At 33.8% G+C, this 18,406-nt stretch overlaps 1 protein-coding gene and 1 long non-coding RNA gene across 2 annotated transcripts; both read right to left on the bottom strand.

The window, feature by feature from the left end:
* Positions 1–1,314: 1,314 nt before the first annotated feature.
* LOC130643977 (uncharacterized) lies at positions 1,315–2,696 on the bottom strand. The gene is made up of 2 exons (XR_008982584.1): positions 2,263–2,696; positions 1,315–2,025 (listed from the first exon to the last, which is right to left on the bottom strand). It is a non-coding gene; the product is annotated as an uncharacterized LOC130643977 (long non-coding RNA).
* An 11,129-nt stretch (positions 2,697–13,825) lies between these two features.
* LOC130633499 (50S ribosomal protein L20-like) lies at positions 13,826–18,367 on the bottom strand. Its single transcript, XM_057444559.1, has 5 exons — positions 18,222–18,367; positions 16,245–16,355; positions 15,687–15,764; positions 14,824–14,889; positions 13,826–13,987 (listed from the first exon to the last, which is right to left on the bottom strand). Exons 1-5 carry the CDS (start codon positions 18,303–18,305, stop codon positions 13,928–13,930), a joined length of 399 nt encoding a protein of 132 aa, XP_057300542.1. The 5' UTR covers positions 18,306–18,367; the 3' UTR covers positions 13,826–13,927.
* Between the last annotated feature and the right edge of the window lie 39 nt (positions 18,368–18,406).

Raw genomic sequence — 18,406 nt, 5'->3', positions numbered from 1 at the left:
TCGGTTATTTAAATGCGTGTGTTCCGATATGCCCAGTCTTGTGACTAGGTCTTCTGTGTAGACCTTATTTTCTGATAGGTCAAATTTTCCTTTTTTTAAATATCCCAATAGTTTAGACCATACAAAGTGAAATTGGAATTTTGTTTGGATTTCAGGCGCTACAAAAATGTGTCGTCTATATACGAATTTCGCGACTACACGATTGGGACGGCGAGAAAAACTTCTGAGTCACAGTGAACTCTCTTTTCCCAATCATACGCTGTCTCAATCGTCTTTTCATTCCAAACAAATATTGTAATTGCTTGTTGGCTATTGTTCTTGATATCTATTAGCTATCTCTCACTCTATTTGAGTCTTAAACCAAATTTTCGGTTCCTGTTGTCGGTTTCACAAGGGGAAACATTTGATAATATTCATAGGCTCTCTTAGTTATCCATCTTGTCATGTATTGTTGATGTAAAAGCTCGAATGAACGAGACGTGATCTTTTGAAGATAATGGTGTAGAATTTCTATACATGCTTTCACGAATAAATGTTTGAACTTCTGTACACTCAAGGGGTATCCGATTCTATTACCCGGGAAAATCGGAAACAACTACACAAAAGTTGCAAATCATATTTATAAATATTATTTTCAATACTTGCATAAATTATAAAAAAAATATATAATTCCATACCTAATATATAAATATTAGAACTTTAAATTTCCCCAAATAATACAATTTCCGATTTAAACTTCAAGTTAAATTCAAATGGAAAGGAGGGACAATTTTTTGTTTGTTTCTTCAAATTAAACGGAAATATGGACTAAAAATATAATTTATATGACACAAAATGTTTTGATGCAAAATATACATAAAGACAATAGATTATTCAAAACAAGACAGATCTTATCTATTTTACATTAAGGTTTATAAGAGAATCGCTCAATACTATTTTACCCCCTTTTGCGGAAAAAGATATAAAAGATTTCATTGTGATTATGTAAAGCCTGCGATGATTTAAGATTAGCATATAAATTAAACATAATAGCCTTTTTTAAACCAATGAATTGGCACGCTTCTCCTAAAACGATGACAGGGATTGAATTTGTGACCTCCTGTGAAGCCTCGTTTAACAAAAAGTTTTAAAATAGAAAATATAATTTTCATTAATGGTGCTGTGTTAATTGGAAGGTTTCATCGGAGGTATCTAACCGGATGTGGAGCTATAATTACTAAGTTTTCTTTCCTTTCACATTCAGAGTCTGTCTAATCGACATAATAAAAGAATTTAATCCGAATTAAGAATTTCCAAAAAAAAAATTCTCCGAAATTAAAATTATAAGGCGGAAAAACCTTTCTATGTACATATTTACATATTTTACAAATCAAACAAAAAATAAACATAAATAAAACTAGAAATTTTAACACACATTTAATCCATACACATACATACACGACAAATAAAATTGTATTTTATATACACACATAAAATAGGACAAGAACGAACACGAAAAATTGACAAACATCAAAAGAAAATATATTTAATATATGTACAATTTTTTTTTGCCGCTAAAAACAATAATGGCAGATTAAGTGCGCGTAAAACTAGATTGTTTACAGAATGTCACTTTTCTGACATATCGCTGCCAATTTTCAGTTCAGGCGATGTCAAACGATGACTTGATTTTGTTTTGTTTTGATTCTGAAGTCATTCATGTGTAACGATGTACATTTCTCATTGTGTTGATGTTCGTGTTGTAATAGCTGCGTTGAAATCCACAACAGTTCTTTGTATGGAAAAAAACATTACATAAGCGTTGTTCAATGTTTACCAGCTACCATTTTTTCTTTTCCGTTTTCTTTGTACCATACGAGTTTTTGCTTTTATTTCCATATGAGGAGTTTTTAGATGTATTGCTATTCTTTTTTTTCGCCTCTTGTTTTTTTTGTAAGCTATCTCCCATTTTTCTCAGAGAGGCAGCAGCACTGGACACAGCTTTCGATTTTTTATCCATGGCGTTAAATCTTTACTTCAAACAAGCTACAAATAAAAATTGAAGAATGAAAATACACAACGCGAAGACATGCGACAAACACGACCTTCCAACTGCACTGAAACTACCGCAACTGAATCCACGTTGAATGAATATATTTTTATAACAACAATGATCTCAAAACACAGTCAAAACATCATTATTCAAACACAGAACGGAAATGGCTAATGAGTTTCAATGAACATTTTCATTCAATATTCTATGTGGGTAGTAGTTAATCATACCTTCAAAAGACGTGACGAAATGACTGCTGTCATCAACTTGATGAATCAATCTTTAAATGATTTGCATCCACGACTGGCTAGCTCTGTTTAAAAAAATGGACGCGCTTGCATGGTATTTATACAAATGTTATCGCGTCACGCTTTATCAGTTTTCAAAATAAACACAACAACCTCATAGACAATAGTGATAATACGTAAAGGGTTTCCCCTTAGCCGGTTAAAGAGTTTAATAATAACAAGCTTAATGTTTACTATGAGAAAAGGTCAAGCGACGAAAACAATGCAAGTATTTATAAAGTAAGTTGAAATTCATCTCAAAAACTCTCATATAACTATAGAGTAAAGAAATATGCCTTTAAATTGAAAAATATTCAGTTATATAATGATTTTGAAGCTAAAACAGTTATTTAAATACGTCATTAATGATGGATGGCTTCCACTTTATTATTTTTGTTGGATTCGTTTTCACACTACTTTTTTAAACGAACAATATTTTGGAGAAGGGCCAAACATCAGAAAGGACAATACAAGAGTTGTTCAAGAATCGATCTCTACGAAATTTTTTGAGAAAAAACAAGCAGGCCAATTATACAATGAGAAACTATAGAGCCTAATTATGTATTGGAAAATTTTTTTCTTATTCTTAATTAACAGGTGTTCACCCTAAAAGATTTTCCTGTTTAAAAATGTAAGAATATTAAATGACCAGGAAAGCATGTTTCACCAACTTATCGACAGTTGCTATTCAAAATTTATCATGTCTGTAATCAGTTTAATTCGGTCTGGCATTACAATGAGTCTTAACTTCATTGAATAGTGATATTTAATGTTTATGGCAAAAGCATAAATTTATGTAAAATATAACACAACTTCAAGGTCGCTGAATATACGTTATTTTATAAAGTCATTGGCTAAATTGGTGACTTACAATTTTCAAAAAAAATAGAAACAGCTTTAGGGTTCAATTATTGTTTTCATACTATAGAACAGACACGTTCTACATTTTGCCATAGAAAAAAGAACAATCAATGCAAGTTAATTCCCTTCTAATAAGTACTCTCTAAAGACTCCCAAGCCAACTATTTCTTATGGCTGCTTCTTTTCTCTGGCTCGACTGTTCGTGAGCACAATTATAAATTTTCATCAACAACAACATAAAAACACCATTGTTATATAAAATATTCAAAGATAAATTTGAGGAAAAAAAATCTATAAATAAGAACAAAATAAGGCACGCTCGTCCCCAGGGTAATTTGCCTTTTCGTCATCTCTCATATCAAAAAGGCAAAAAAGGCTGACTTTAAAGTTGTGTTTTTACTATTTAAAACAAAATAAGAAAACTTGATAATGTAACTTAGATTACGAAAAGCTTCGTGAAAATAAATTGTTTTTTAACAAAGTCTTTTATTAATTATTGATAAAATAACAAAAAAATCACGGAAACAGGCTTAAAAAAAAAGAAAATCAGCCCTTAGGTCGAGTTTCACTGATTCTCTCTAAAAATTATATTCACATTTTTAATTTCCATAAGCAATTTCCTGTGTACAATGGATGTATAAAGTTATCAAAGCATTTGTTTACGTTCACAGATTACAAAAAATTATTTTTGTCATCACATATCAATACCGCATTCAACAAAATGAATCATTGGAAAGGTAAATTTTATAATAATAGCTAAAAATTGATAATTTTTTTTTTAACCGGAACACTTAATCATGTTTCCATGATGAATCTGATCTGATTGATATCCGACTTTTAGCGGTTGAAACAGGAAAAGTAACCCTGAGTATTTTTCCACAAGACTTAATTAATTGTGTAAGCAGATGAATGAAGGTAATTGTTTTAATTAGCACAAAGCCCGCCTTTATTAAAATCATCTTAGAACTCATACCCCTTTATATTATATTATATGAATACCGACTTTATTCATTTCTTTGAAGATTTCTGTTCGTACAAAATTAATTTTTATTTTGTTTTAGTTTACCTTCGACTTGAAATAAAAATTCGAGTTGACAGCTCTCTTTTCCAGCTATCATGAGGTTAAAATTGCTTTTATTTATCAGAATCTTAAACACGCGTGACAAGCTGAAGAACGTTTAAGGAAAACACAGATTTATCTCCATGCATTTATGTTTGATTTTAACTGAGTTGGTAGTGAATTTTGCGTTTACTTAATTTCTTAATAACACACAATACAATATCACCTACGGTGGAGCATGCTTCACACTAAAATAGCATCTACGATGGACGCTCATGTTTTTGTTCGAAGACGCAAATCGTACGTGCTTTATATAAAATCAAGTGAATTTGGCAAAGAAGATATAAACATTGCCAGGTTAAACAAATACTTCGCTTGCCTTCTCAAGCGTCACACTATCATTTTACTTGTCGCGACATGACGACGCCTTTTGTTGTCATAGCGACGTAAAATTAGAAATTTACTTATTTTTTCAGCTGGATAAATGTTGCATATGTGGGTGCTGTGCACGACTTGCAAATTTTTTTTCAGACAATCATGTCACTGAGTTTTTTTATATGGAATAAACAGTTAGTAATATATTTTAACTCTTTTTTAGTATAGCCTTTTAACTTTGTATTGGCTGCTGCAGAATAGTTTTCTAAGCACTTCTTCTTTTTCTCCTTTCAAGTGATGCAAAGTCTGCAACAAGATATGCATAGCCTGATTTTGTGGGACAAAACTAGTAAATATAAGGCATGTTTTAAGTGGGAAGGGCGATATAGTACATTTGCTAACCTTTTCTGTACTAGGTGACTGAGCAAACTCCATAATGATTGGGACCTACTCAGCCTCCTGATTGGTAAAACTGCACCCCAAACTCTGGGACTACATTATAAAATTTCATCGATGAAGACATAAAATACCAATAAATTTAGTAGGAAAACAACCATGTTTTGGCTAATATAGACATGTTACATGTCTAAAAGATTTTGGGGAGAGGAGCCAAAAGGAGACGAGTTTTATGATTCAGCAAAAAGCTTTGATGGGAAAATCATCATCAATGGTGAGATCCAAATTTCCCTCTGTTTTGAATATTACCTATATTTACTACGCCAAGTATTAAGATATTGTTTTAAATGTAACTTTGCTTTTTCAAAAATTCCTAACAATGAGATAAAATAACACTTTTTTCTATCCTTCTAGCTTGGACAAATCCATTTGACAGTATTTTATTCAACGCAGCATTCGTGTACAAAAGTATATTTGGAAAAGTCTGTTGATTATGTACTACAAACTTTGTTTACTTTTCCAGACCATACTTTCCCTGCAGGAATTTTTCCTGAAAGTAAAGGAAAGGCTTATCTAAAAAAACAAAACGAACGTTTTTTTGGATTCCAAAAAAAAATTCAGTCTCCTACCCACTTATTTTTGTTTATAACAAAATTTATTAAGAAAGGACATCCGTCAAAACAACTACACTGTGGTTTTCTTCTGACCAGCATTGCCATAGCCACAGCCATCAACAAATGAAAATTCTTTCTTATAAAAAAAATTAACGTCGAATCTTAGTATTATCTTTATATATGCGCTTTGTTTTAAAAGAGCACTTCCATAAGAACACCAGGCACAGATAGTGTTAAAAAGTTGGAACATTATAATAACAAAATCGAGCTCAAATCATTAGCTTTAAAACTCGGAGTCGTAATTTTCCCGGGTCCGAATTTTCCTGGGTCAATTTTTTTTTTGACAGATAGGCAGACAGACAGGCGGATACAGGTAATTTCGCCTTTTCGTCGCAATGCAACTTCAGATCAGATTTTCTGGTACCAATAAAGAACAAACGTGTATACGCACGGCATGATCTTACACCCGTAGTTTAATATTAATTACTTTTAATTAAATTTTAGTTCTTACTTAATCGGTTAATTTCTATGAATACCCCCCATTGGGAAATTTTTAATGCCGAGATCTCATCACAAATTTTACTCTTCTGTCGTTTCAAAATCAGTACCACAAGAAACATTCGCGTGTATCGTTGCATGATCCTGGCAAAGGTTGATTCTCAGGCGTCTATCTCATCACTAACAGCTCAACCTTTTGGCGCTTTCAAAGTTATGTTTGAGCACATCTACGTGTCAGTGTGAATTTTTAAAAATCACCGTGAAATCAGAAGAATAAGGGAAAGAAATAGAAAACATACCATTGTGCGCACAGAACTTTGGAAAATTTTGTGTATTACGAACAGGCTCTTGTCGATAAAAAAGCTGGTCCATATGAGGTAAAATTGATGCAACTGAAATCTATACAAATTATTTCGTAGAGCATAAACCGGCACTGACATTATAATATATTCTTTTTGTGTTTTTTGTAAAAAAGCAAATATTTCGCTTTTTAAATGGATTTACTTAACTTCTGTGGTCTCTTATTTAAGAAAAGGGGAGCGTATCCATTGATTTCAACTTGAAATCAATACTCAACCTTGTCCCCAGGATCTTGTGAACCTTGAGTCGTTATTAAGGAGCGGCCACCACTATCAATTCATCAAAAAGACAAAACGCCCTCGTTGCAAGATACCACGTCGCACGAAAAGTGTTCTGTTAAACGAGTCGCACCTGAGTCGCAAACGAATGTCATCATTCACTCAAGTATAATTAACTAGAGGGATTGTTTTTACTACCATGGGGTGTTGCAACGTTTATAAAAAACATTGGGTGGGTTTGTTTGTAACTTATCAGTTAATTTGGTATCCTAAAAATCGGTTAGTTAGCTACGCTATGCTCTTTGTGGCAGTAATGATGTCATACTTTTTGTAGCCACCTTCAGTCTATACTTTAGTTGCTAAAATGTCTAATCTTATAAAAGTTAATTAATTTTTTTTTAGACATAATAGGAAGTCTTAACGCAAACAAGCGTTTATTGTCTACGATTATTTTTTAATCAAAATACTGTTCGAGCTTTAATTGTGTATAGAAATACATAGATTTGAGCAAGTAAACAGTGCAACTAAACCAAATATTTTGTTTAATTTTAATCAACACCTTTTTCTTGTGACTGCCATGCTGGTCATCCCCCAGCGATTCACTTCCTACTCTTTGCAAACTTCCATGAACTGTACCTGGATTTAGTATGAAAGAGCAACAAGGCGTGACTAAAGTAATGGTAATCGGGTTAAACACACTCGAGTTGCAGTTAACTGAAAATTTCACCTCGATTCACAAAGTAAGCTGGCATTTATGATTTGGAATGAATTACTGATTCACAGCTTACGGTACGCGTAACAACTATCTCGTCCTTAGGCTCTTTTTCTGACAATTTCGGACATCCCAGGTTATGGGAAGAAAAAAGAGCCTTGGGCAAAATGTTGACGTAGCAAAGCAATGTCACTCTGTCATTTTATAGGAACAAAGACTATAAACCTATCTAACTCAAATTGCTAAAGGAACACATTAAGCATATACTTCGGGTCCAACATCAGTTCAACATTCAGTTCAAACCACAAAACATAATTAACACAAATCAATGCGCAAAAAAGTTTATAAAATCGGTTAAAAATTGTTAATAAAAGTACCAAATTTGCTTACTTTTGACACTTTTTAATAAAATTTAAGCATTTGCTGTGAAAATTACGCAATCAAATGTCAAGATCATTCCTGGGTTTTATTTTTTAATGAATTATACTACAACTCGTTTTCGTTTCCTACTTGTCTGAAAATTCTTAAGAAAGCGGTGGTTTAGAAACATCTTTTACCATTTCACAATACCACGACAACAAAGTCAGCGCTATTTTGACACAGTTTTAAAGGAAGAAGTTTCATACAAACATATGAATGTAAACAGAGAGAGAAAGGGGAGTGAGGTAGGGAGGGTGAGGTAGGCACAAAAACAATAATTTACACCTTTTATGACACAGTGACACTAGGGGGTTGTAGGCCATATCCCCTCAGTCAAGTTATTTGACAATATTGAAGACATTTGAGACTATTTTGAAGACTCTGAAATCCACATGGTGGATAGATGCCATTTCCTGACTCTTCCACATTCAAAAATCGTGTCGCCGTCCCTCTGTATGCAGGTCACTCGTGACGTGCGGTGTTTAACCTGTTCTAATAAAAAAGGGAGATTTTTGTCACAATCCTTGTAAATGAAAATATTTGCGAAAATTATTATTCGCGAATGTTTTTGACTACATTAATTATTGCAAATCATTGTTTTTATGGGAGCCCTGAATTCCGCAAAAAAAGTTCGCACAAAAATTTAGTTTTTTTTTTCCTATTTTTAAAAAGCGAATTAATAGATACACCAATTTGAACTTTCACAGACTTTATTTTTTGCTTCCTACTTAAAGTTCCGCGAATGTAAAATAAAAAACAACAAGAAGCCCTGGGGGCTCTAAGAATTTCCGCGCGCTACCAAAATATTTGATGAAAACCTGCTAATTCGTTGTGTTATTGTGCCAAACATTCGAAGGGGTTTGGTGCATGAACCTCTGAAGATGAAGCCCATCAGTGACATTATATCTTACAACAAACGCAAACAAAACGAAACGTGTCATAATAAACTCACATTTTAAAAGAAATTGCTAACAAAAAATACAGCCTATCATTCATGGTTGAAAGTCTTGTGATTGAAACGTTTATGGTCTTAAACGGCATTAGTTGACAAAAAATCAAAATTTTGATGTGACCATCATTTTCAGCATACTTTTTTTATTAACTGTGTCAATTTTTGTCGACAATGAAGTGGTTTTAATTTTTGGACCAATTTGGGCCTAAAATGGCATTTAGGTGACAAAAATCAAAATTTTGATGTCACCATTATGTTCAGCATACTTTTTTTTGTTAATTTTGCCAATTTTTGTTGAAAATGAAGTAGTTTTAATTTTTGGACCAATTTTGGCCTAAAATGACATTTAAGGTGGCAAAAAACCAAAATTTTGATGTCACCATCATGTTCACCATACTTTTTTTGTTAATTGTGCCAAAATTTGTCAAAAATAAAGTAGTTTTAATTTTTGGACCAATTTTGGCCTAAAATGACATTTAGGTAACAAGAAATCAAAATTTTGATGTCACCATTATGTTCAGCATACTTTATTTGTTTACAGTGCCAGATTTTGTTGAAAATAAAGTAGTTTTAATTTTTGGACCAATTTTGACCTGAAATGACATTTAGGTAAGAAGAAATCAAAATTTTGATGTCACCATCATGTTCAGCATACTTTATTTGTTAACTGTTCCAAATTTTGTTGAAAATAAAGTAGTTCTAATTTTTGGACCAATTTTGGCCTAAAATGACATTTAGGTGACAAAAACCAAAATTATTATGTCACCATTATGTTCAGCATACTTTTTTTGTTAACTGTGCCAAATTTTGTTGAAAATAAAGTAGTTCTAATTTTTGGACCAATTTTGGCCTAAAATGACATTTAGGTGACAAAAATCAAAATTATTATGTCACCATTATGTTCAGCATACTTTTTTGTTAACTGTGCCAAATTTTGTCGAAAACAAATACCAATTTTGGCCTGAAGCGTCAATACTAGACTTCCCAGTAGTTAAGGAGCTTGGGTACGAAGTTTACATCTGTGACGGACCAACGTGAAATCCCAGGGTCGATTTTTTCTCAAAAAATGCTCCGAAAGAAAAAAACGACGGTTTTAAAGAATTTCCTACGCCTTCGGGCGCGGAAATTCAACAATGTCATAAATCTGTTTCCGCAATAAATAAAATCTCTCGAAATCCTAACTCGTAAATTTTGTGCAAATTTAGTTGGTTCTCACAACAATTGGTGTTTGCAAAATTTAAACAAAAGTTTAACAAAATACTCGGCGTGTGTGCTTTCTTGTGAAAAATAGAAAAAAAATTGTCGCCCACGACCTATCTCATTCGTGCTAGTTTTTAAACATTACAAAAAAGAACGTAGTTCAAACCCCCATAAAACTGTAAAATTCAGAGTAGGCAATTTTTCCTTGGCTTACGCATAACTCCTGGTAAAAAAATCAGTGTCTGTGCTTTTGAATATCGAGCAAAAACATATGCAAAGCAATAAAAAAAAAGAAATACCAAATCCCCCATGTTTCCAGAGCATGGCATGATGGAACATTTTGGTAGTCAGGGCAATAAAAAGAGTATATGGAAATTATTTCTAAAGCTGCACTATTTATATTGCCCTCATTCGCAGGGCATGTTTCTTTCTCGTTAATTTGATAGCGGCATTAGTCACTTTGTAAAACGGCTCAGGGGATAACAGACATCCTCGTCCCCAGGGTATTGTGGGCCCTGAGCCGTTATTACGGAGTGTTCATCAACAAGACAAAATGCCCTGGGAACAAGTTTGGGTAAGAGACCCTGAGGACGAGGATGTATTTTTATGTAACATAAACTTGGCAGAAAAAAATTTTAGTGAAGCGTTAGTTAATTAGATTATCATCTCCAACTTTCTTTGCACTCATGGTATGAGGAAATGTGCGGATGTAAGAAGTTCATAGAAACTAACCATTCAGCATTTTTGTGACGTGAAATATTTTATTTGGCTAACGAATACTGTAATAGCAACTAAAATAGAGGACAAAAGACAAAGAAATAAAAGTAAAAAATTATTGTAGTGACGATTTTAATTTTTGTCAATGTCGATTGTCTTTTTAAATCGAAACCAATTAAAATGGCTACGTTTAATGACGAAACTCCAAATCAAAACCTTGATGACATCAAAATGTCAAATTCAAAAATGATGAAAATCGAATCAAATTGACAATTGGACAAACTATGGTGCAATTTCATGCAATGAATGAACAAATTTCGAAAGTGAAACCAGTTTCACGTACTACAAAAATGACTCACAATAAATGACCACAAAAGTAATATAAACTGCCACCTGGCCTTAACAAATAGGACCTATGCCCGACGAGTTTTTTTGAAAGTGGACAGGCCAATACTAGGAAGACTAAGGAGACTTACAATTTTACAAGCAGGACAAGATCCTCCATCCAGCACCCCAAGCTCGCCCCAGCACTTTTTACCGTGGCGTCGAAAGCGCAGCGCAGCTGAGATGCAAACAGTCCTGGGAAGAGGTTGCCAGCACCCCTGTTTCGTCGGCCTTTATAAAAGGTTTTGGGGAAGTTGATTATAGACATGATAAATATAGATAGTAAATGAAGTGTTCTATCACACAACTCGATCAAGGTTATGGTTTCACATGTCCTATCATGCACAGCGACCATACAACAGACAAAGTGTCCAGGACAACACTGTGAAGTAACATCTTTAAAAATAGTAAATCCAGCTAAAAATATATTTTATTCCATCAAATGATGATAATATGCTATTGTTTAAAGATTATTTTGATCGCATGCCAAATAAAATAAAGTTAATAAACGAAAAGTATAAAAATAATATTACAATACGCACACATCCACAAAATTTTTTCCAAATTAATTAAGCTTGACGTGAATTTGACACATGTGTCAGTTGTCATGGAAACAGACCAATATTTTAAGATAACTGCCAGCTTAGAATATTTATTTATATTGTAATTTTAAGGCTCGCCAACACAGTTTACGTAAAACACAATATCGAAATATTAACGACTTAATGATTGCACGCGAATATCAAATACGAACATAAACAGTAAAGCATTTTTAGACGATAAATTTTTTTTAGATGCAGTGGAATCTTTCTATCTCGCACACGCAAGGGACCAACTTTGTTTGAGATAGAGAAAGTTCGATATAAAGAAAGAAAAATACTTTAGGCGGACCACAAAAGGACCGAGACTTTAATTCGAGATAGAGAGAAGTTCGAGATAGAGAGTAGTCGAGATAGAGAGTATTGGAGATAAGGAGGAAGTTCGAGATAGAGAGTAGTCGAGATAGAGAGATTATTTTCGCCCTTATATAAATGTTACAAGGTTTAATTTCTTTAAATATTTACAAAAATGGCTAGAGCAAAAAGACCTTATTTATGGTTAACTTGGGGGTAGGTTAAGGCCTGTTGGCGTCATTATAATAATTTTTTTGCAAATCCAAAAAATCAGAAAAATCTAATAAAAGGATGCGGATAAAAGCTGTGACAAACGTAGATAAGGATGCAACATACAAAACACATAACCGACCCGTGAGAATATCATGGGTATAAAGGAGGTCGACCAACATTTTGGCTAACCATGTTTTGGAAAAATTAAAGGAAAACAAAATACAAGTACATATCACAATTTTAACTATTATTATTAAAATTCTTTACCCAGGATAGCATCTTCAGTTCCTATTGGTACTGCTATCAACGAAGGTCCTGCGAACTGCATTTAAAGCTCCCATTTGAGCTACGAAAGTCGTACAAGCACAGCAATCGCTAGAAAATCGACTCAGATATCAATCCTATTCTCATACTGAACGCTAAGCAGAAAGGATAGATTCACTGGCATGACTCGGCAGAGATTTGAACCCAAGACCTTCCGTCAGTAAGCCACAAGGCTACCAGTCGGTTAAAGGCTACCGGTCCGTAAACAATTATAAATATTAAATTAACTAAAAATATCCAATCTTTATATCCTTTTATTTTGGTGACATTTCGGTTTTTATTCAAGTAGGGAGTGAAAACACTGTATCTGGCAGTTTAATAATAACACGAGGCCAGTTAACCGACAGAATGGCCAAAACGTTTCTTCTGGAAAAATTTTTAAGAAGATCGTTTGCCACCCCAATTTTTAAAAGCTCTATATCATATTTTTCGAATTTCCTAAAAAAGGCGTGATTTCCTTAATTATTGAAATTCTATACTTAGGTAACATACGTTATAATTGAATATTTTACGCCCAAATGCCACAAACACCATTCACGCCCAAGGGAGTATTTGCCATAAACCTGAACTGAATAAAGTAATATAGAAAAAAAGAAAAAATAACTGTGACCTTCTTCAATATAAGGTGAGTATTTTCCTTTTGACAGAATGTTTTCGCGAAAGTAATTTTATCTGAATTTTTCCTAGCAAGATGTGACCACTTCTATTTTGAAAGCGTATCAATTCGCATCTTTGAAACAATAGATTATTATTTTTTTTTTAAATACGCATTTTGTATTTTTTAAAAACACGAATTTCGTATTTTTAAAAATACGCGTATTTTAAAAAATATGCGTCCTTCTAAAAAAGAGAACTTAAAAACATGGGTTCAAATCCAAGTTTCCACTCTGCGACAGAAAAAAAAGAAGGTATGTTAATTGTTAAACTGCGGCAATGGTACACGGGGACCACGGTAAAAAGCATCGCAACGGTAGACAAAATGACCAGGGTAAAAAAACATTGCAACGGTAGACAAAATGACCACGGTAAAAAGCATCGCAACGGTAGACAAAATGACCACGGTAAAAAGCATCGCAACGGTGAACAAAATGACCACGGTAAAAAAACATCGCAACGGTGAACAAAATGACCACGGTAAAAAAACATCGCAACGGTAGACAAAATGACCACGGTAAAAAGCATCGCAACGGTAGACAAAATGACCAAGGTAAAAATCATTGCAATGATGGTACACGAGATGACAACAGTAAACAAAAGTGCAGCGGTATATAACACGCATGTTACATAATGATCACTGAAGACTCTTACAACCGCTAAAATTATGTCTTCATGTATAAAAGAATATATTTTCCATTTATCTACAAATATACACGTTTGTGTTACCATAATGTTATTTGACTCATGTTCTCGGTTAATCAAGCGCAGCTAATAAGCCGTCCTTCTGCTTATCTTTGGCTAATTGAGATAAAGCCTAAAAATCAAAAGTAGCTTTTAAGAAAAAAAATATATAAAAACAACTATTAAGCGTAGTTTTTCATGAGCAGCAAATTTATAAACAGACGCACTCAAATCTGCAAGATTACTACACAACTTTAGCAGAACTAATACTGAATATAATTTACGCATAAAGTCAAGGTTTTAAAAATGCATACCAAGTCAAAGGGAAATTGAATTCAAATGTTTTGTTTTTCCTTAGATACACTCGTAAAGCATATAGGCACACTTAACCTCGGATTCTTAAACAAGTAAGCGTATAATAAGCGTATTTCCAAGTCTGAGAATTTTCCCATATAATTAAAAAGAGAAAAAGGTTAGTGATAAGAAAAAGCAGCTTGGAACTGCACTATTTAAAAATGGAACATGTAACCAGGGCAAGTAATAGACTACTGCAGTGTTCATATCAAATGCAATATCAGACCATCAAAATTAGTTTTAACATTATGCATACTCAAAGCGTATTTCAGGCAATTTTAGTGGGTGAATTTGGTGAGTGAATTAGGTGGGTGTGAATTGGGTGGGTAAATTGGCTGGGTAAATTGGCTGGGTAAATTGGCTGGGTGACTTTAGTGGGTAAATTGGTGGGTGTGAAAATTGGGTGGGTGAATGGGGGAATTGGGTGGGTGAATGGGTAAATTGGGTAATTAGCAGTAGGGTTTTAGATAATATTTTTAACTGTTTGATTTCCTTCATAGCGACTTATAAGGCGTTTTAGCAACTCAAGTACCAGGTCACAACTCAATTTCCATTAAGAGACAGCAAAAACAAAACAGAAAAAATACACCGTAGTTCAATAACTGTGTCACTTACATGGAAAGTCCTTGGCTCGTGAATTGCTAATTCTGATAGCATCTTTCGATTTAACAAAATGTTGCTCTAGAAATAAAAATAATTTATTTAAAAGTTTTAGTTCGACCGATCGGTGTTTTTTTTGCTGGCAACATCTTTTTCGCTGTTTACTTTGTTTACCTATATGTTCGCGATTTCACGAATGAAAAAAAAATTATTTTCTACATCTCACAAGACAGAAATGTAAAGAAATTTCGCGAAAAAAAAATCAAGAAGGCATTTTACAAACTTGTTAAAAAGTGGAGAAATCTATTTTCTAGGTGAAACACAAAAACTATTTTTCTGTATTTCAGAATTGAATTGAAATAGCTGGCATCGCGTATCAGAAATTTGCCTGATCCACACCATATGCAATTCTCTGATCATTTTACTGGCTTTTCCTGAGGTAAGAAATTTCGTTGTGATTGCTCTGACTTTTAGAACAGACAAAAAAGCAAGGCAGTAAATGTTCTCTTGGAGGTCTAATATCCTGTAATACTAAATAACATGTGTAACTGGAGACAAAGTATAAATGGCGGATGATAGATACAGTCGTATGTCCTGGCTAAAATACTAATCCAATGGTACTAAAACTTGGTGTCCTTTCCTTTTTGACTATTTTATTGTTTTTTCTATTATCATGCGAGTTTAATCAACAGAGTTTAAGACCTTCGAAAGTTATTCGAGGTGGAGGTTAAAGTCATCCCACACTTTTATGAATATTTGATACCAAAAAATCCCAGTGTAAATAGAGTTTAACTGAGTATTTTATAATTCACTTTTCAGTGCAATCACCACAAACACACAATACAAACGAGAAAAAGGTGCTTCGTAAATATATTTACCTCATGCATATTTTTGATGAACATCGAATAAGGTACATTATGTTCTCTTGCACTCATATTGATTCTTTGTATCCATAACTAAAAAATACAAGAAATCTAAATACTGGGTATGTGCCTATGGTAGCTATAGGAAGAGTTAATGCTTCATCTCAAAATTAAAACAACATTTTAAATAATTTTATACAAGATGATAACTACAATTTTCATACCGGAAAACTGGAACCCAGGACCCTATCGGAGAGCCCAGGACGCTATAAAAAGACCCAGGGCCGTATAAAAGGTCAGGTACATCGATATGGTCCTGGTTCCTACTATAAATTGGGTTCTGCCATACAAGTAAAATGAGTTCCTTATCTTACTTTTCCTATTTATGTTCCTTAGTGGAAGTTGTGTTAGCATTGATAAAGGGTTTTTGACTTTATTCCCTTGCTTGTTGACAACCAAACTCAGCTACAACTTTCAAAAAAAGGGAAAACCTATATTTTACTGAGTATTTATCCAAGCAAAATGTGGCGAAATCACTGGTGAAATCCTAAACGCGGTAAAAGAAACTCTTACTTTTCTGATGTCTCTCTTCTTTAACTTTCTACTCATGTACTGCCTTTGCAATGCTTTGTGTACGCTTCTTACCGCTAAACTGTAGCAGTTCTTACGACGTCCTCGAAAACCCTACAAAAAGGAAAATATCTTTGTAGTTGTATCGCACCTACATATTATAACAGATTAGCCACTTAATTCTCTAAAGGTAAATTCCAGAACTCATTCAGAAGTTTCCTGAAATTTTTCCAGCAGTAATTTTGTATAACAAAAACAGAATTAAACGAGAAAAAAAGGTTCCCATAACCTGACAATATAAAACCCAAATCAAAACAAAAGCAAAGAAGCCAACGCAGCATGAAAAATCATGATTTTGCTAACAACACAAAGAAAAGAGGGAATTAATGCTATCTGGCAGTAGGATAAATTACTAAAACGCCATTGAACTGCCTTTGTACCTTGTAGTTTCTAGCAAATAAGTTGTAACTAAAAACATCAACCAATTGACTTCCTATGCCCTAGAAATTTAAATTACCCACATCCGTTTTTTTTTTGTTTAATTTTTTTTCATTTCCAAGAAGCCAAGTTGAAATTGTACTATTCCTAGGTCTCATTAGTGAAGGCTATTTGTCACACGCAGGTGGTTCAAATTTATCTTTATTTTTAATTGTAAGTGTCCAGCACTGTTTAATCTTTGAAATAAGCCATAATATAGGGCGCTGCAACACCAAGTGCAGGATAAAATAACTCAAACTATTTCTAGGTCCCTGAGTTTAATTATAACAAACAAAGAGAGTCAAAAGGTATAAGACAGCACATGAAGACTGTACCAATCCAGTAAACCAGCCCTACCAACTTAACACTTGCTGTGAAAGTGAGAAATTATAACCGGAAAGGCTGTAACCAGTAAAAGAGGGTGCCGATAAGCCGCAAACACCTGCATATATAAGGGCGAGTTCGGGCAAATTATCAAATTAAATTGACGGTTGTCCGCCGAAACCGCCACACTTTCTCGAGCACGCTCGGAACATTCCCGAAATGCAACACCTTGCAACATAAACATGGCGGACGACAGTTGAAAGAACGCGCTTGAAGAGAAAGAAGGTAATAAAGTATATATATAAGTTACTTATCAAGTAAATCTTATCAAAAACCATAAAAAACAGTTCTTTTAAGAACTTAGCTACCATATAGTTAGTTCATTTTAATATTTATACTTTTTTAAATAATTCTTCAAGAGTCATTTATGGTGAATATTTTTTTTTCGGGCATTGTTCGGTACTATACGGGTTTTTTCGGGCAAATACCTTAATTTTTTAAAACGCTGAACTCACCCGAAAACACCCGCACTTTTTACGGCGTATGCGGCTTATGGGCACCCTCGTACCGGTAATCAGTCCTAACAACTTATTACCATTACTGTGAAGTTTTGGTTAGAGAAATTGAGGATGATGAGAAGAACCACTTTTCTGGTAGTGATCAAAATAATATTGAAGAGTGGAAAAGAATTATTGCTGAACTTTGTAGGAGTTGGAGTTTCCAGACACTATTATCAGAAAGAGAGTGCCAATAAGCCGCAAGGCCTCCGCATAAAGGGTGAGTTTGGGCGACTTTTGGAATTAAATTGACGGTTGTCCCGCGAAACCGGTGCACTTTCCAGAACTGACCCAAAGCATTCCTGAAATGCAATTACTTGAATTTTTTTTTTCAAAAAACCAAACTTTAAACAGCATATGAAGGCTTATATCGGCACCCTGGTTTATCAGACACTATTATTTGTGCTAAATCTTGTGGCACTACGATGTCAGATTCGTCACTTTTGGAGAGGGAGGGAGCATTATAAATACCTATCCATTGCTAGCTCGGTATTTTTATCTTCCCTCAATGCAGCTAGCAAAACATGCAGAATCAATCATGCCCCCCAATTAGTCTGAAATTTTGTAGACAAATAATTCGTAGAAATTCTGATGACAAAATTGTCCATAAAAAATTAGATACCTTAGCTAACGCAAATATTTTTGCCTTCCTGACGATTCTCTTAAAAGGCCCTGCACGAACCATGTGAATATACGAAAGTTGCATGGTTTTGTTTAGCAATGTATCTCGTGCTCATAGGCCGCCATTAACAAAAATTTTCGTATGCCGTTAAATTTACGGCAAGAACAAGTTTGTTTGTTCTCGTT

The sequence above is a fragment of the Hydractinia symbiolongicarpus genome, chromosome 1 (assembly GCF_029227915.1).
Source record: "Hydractinia symbiolongicarpus strain clone_291-10 chromosome 1, HSymV2.1, whole genome shotgun sequence".
Lineage (NCBI taxonomy): Eukaryota > Metazoa > Cnidaria > Hydrozoa > Anthoathecata > Hydractiniidae > Hydractinia > Hydractinia symbiolongicarpus.
This window is presented reverse-complemented; position numbering and strand designations above follow the sequence as displayed.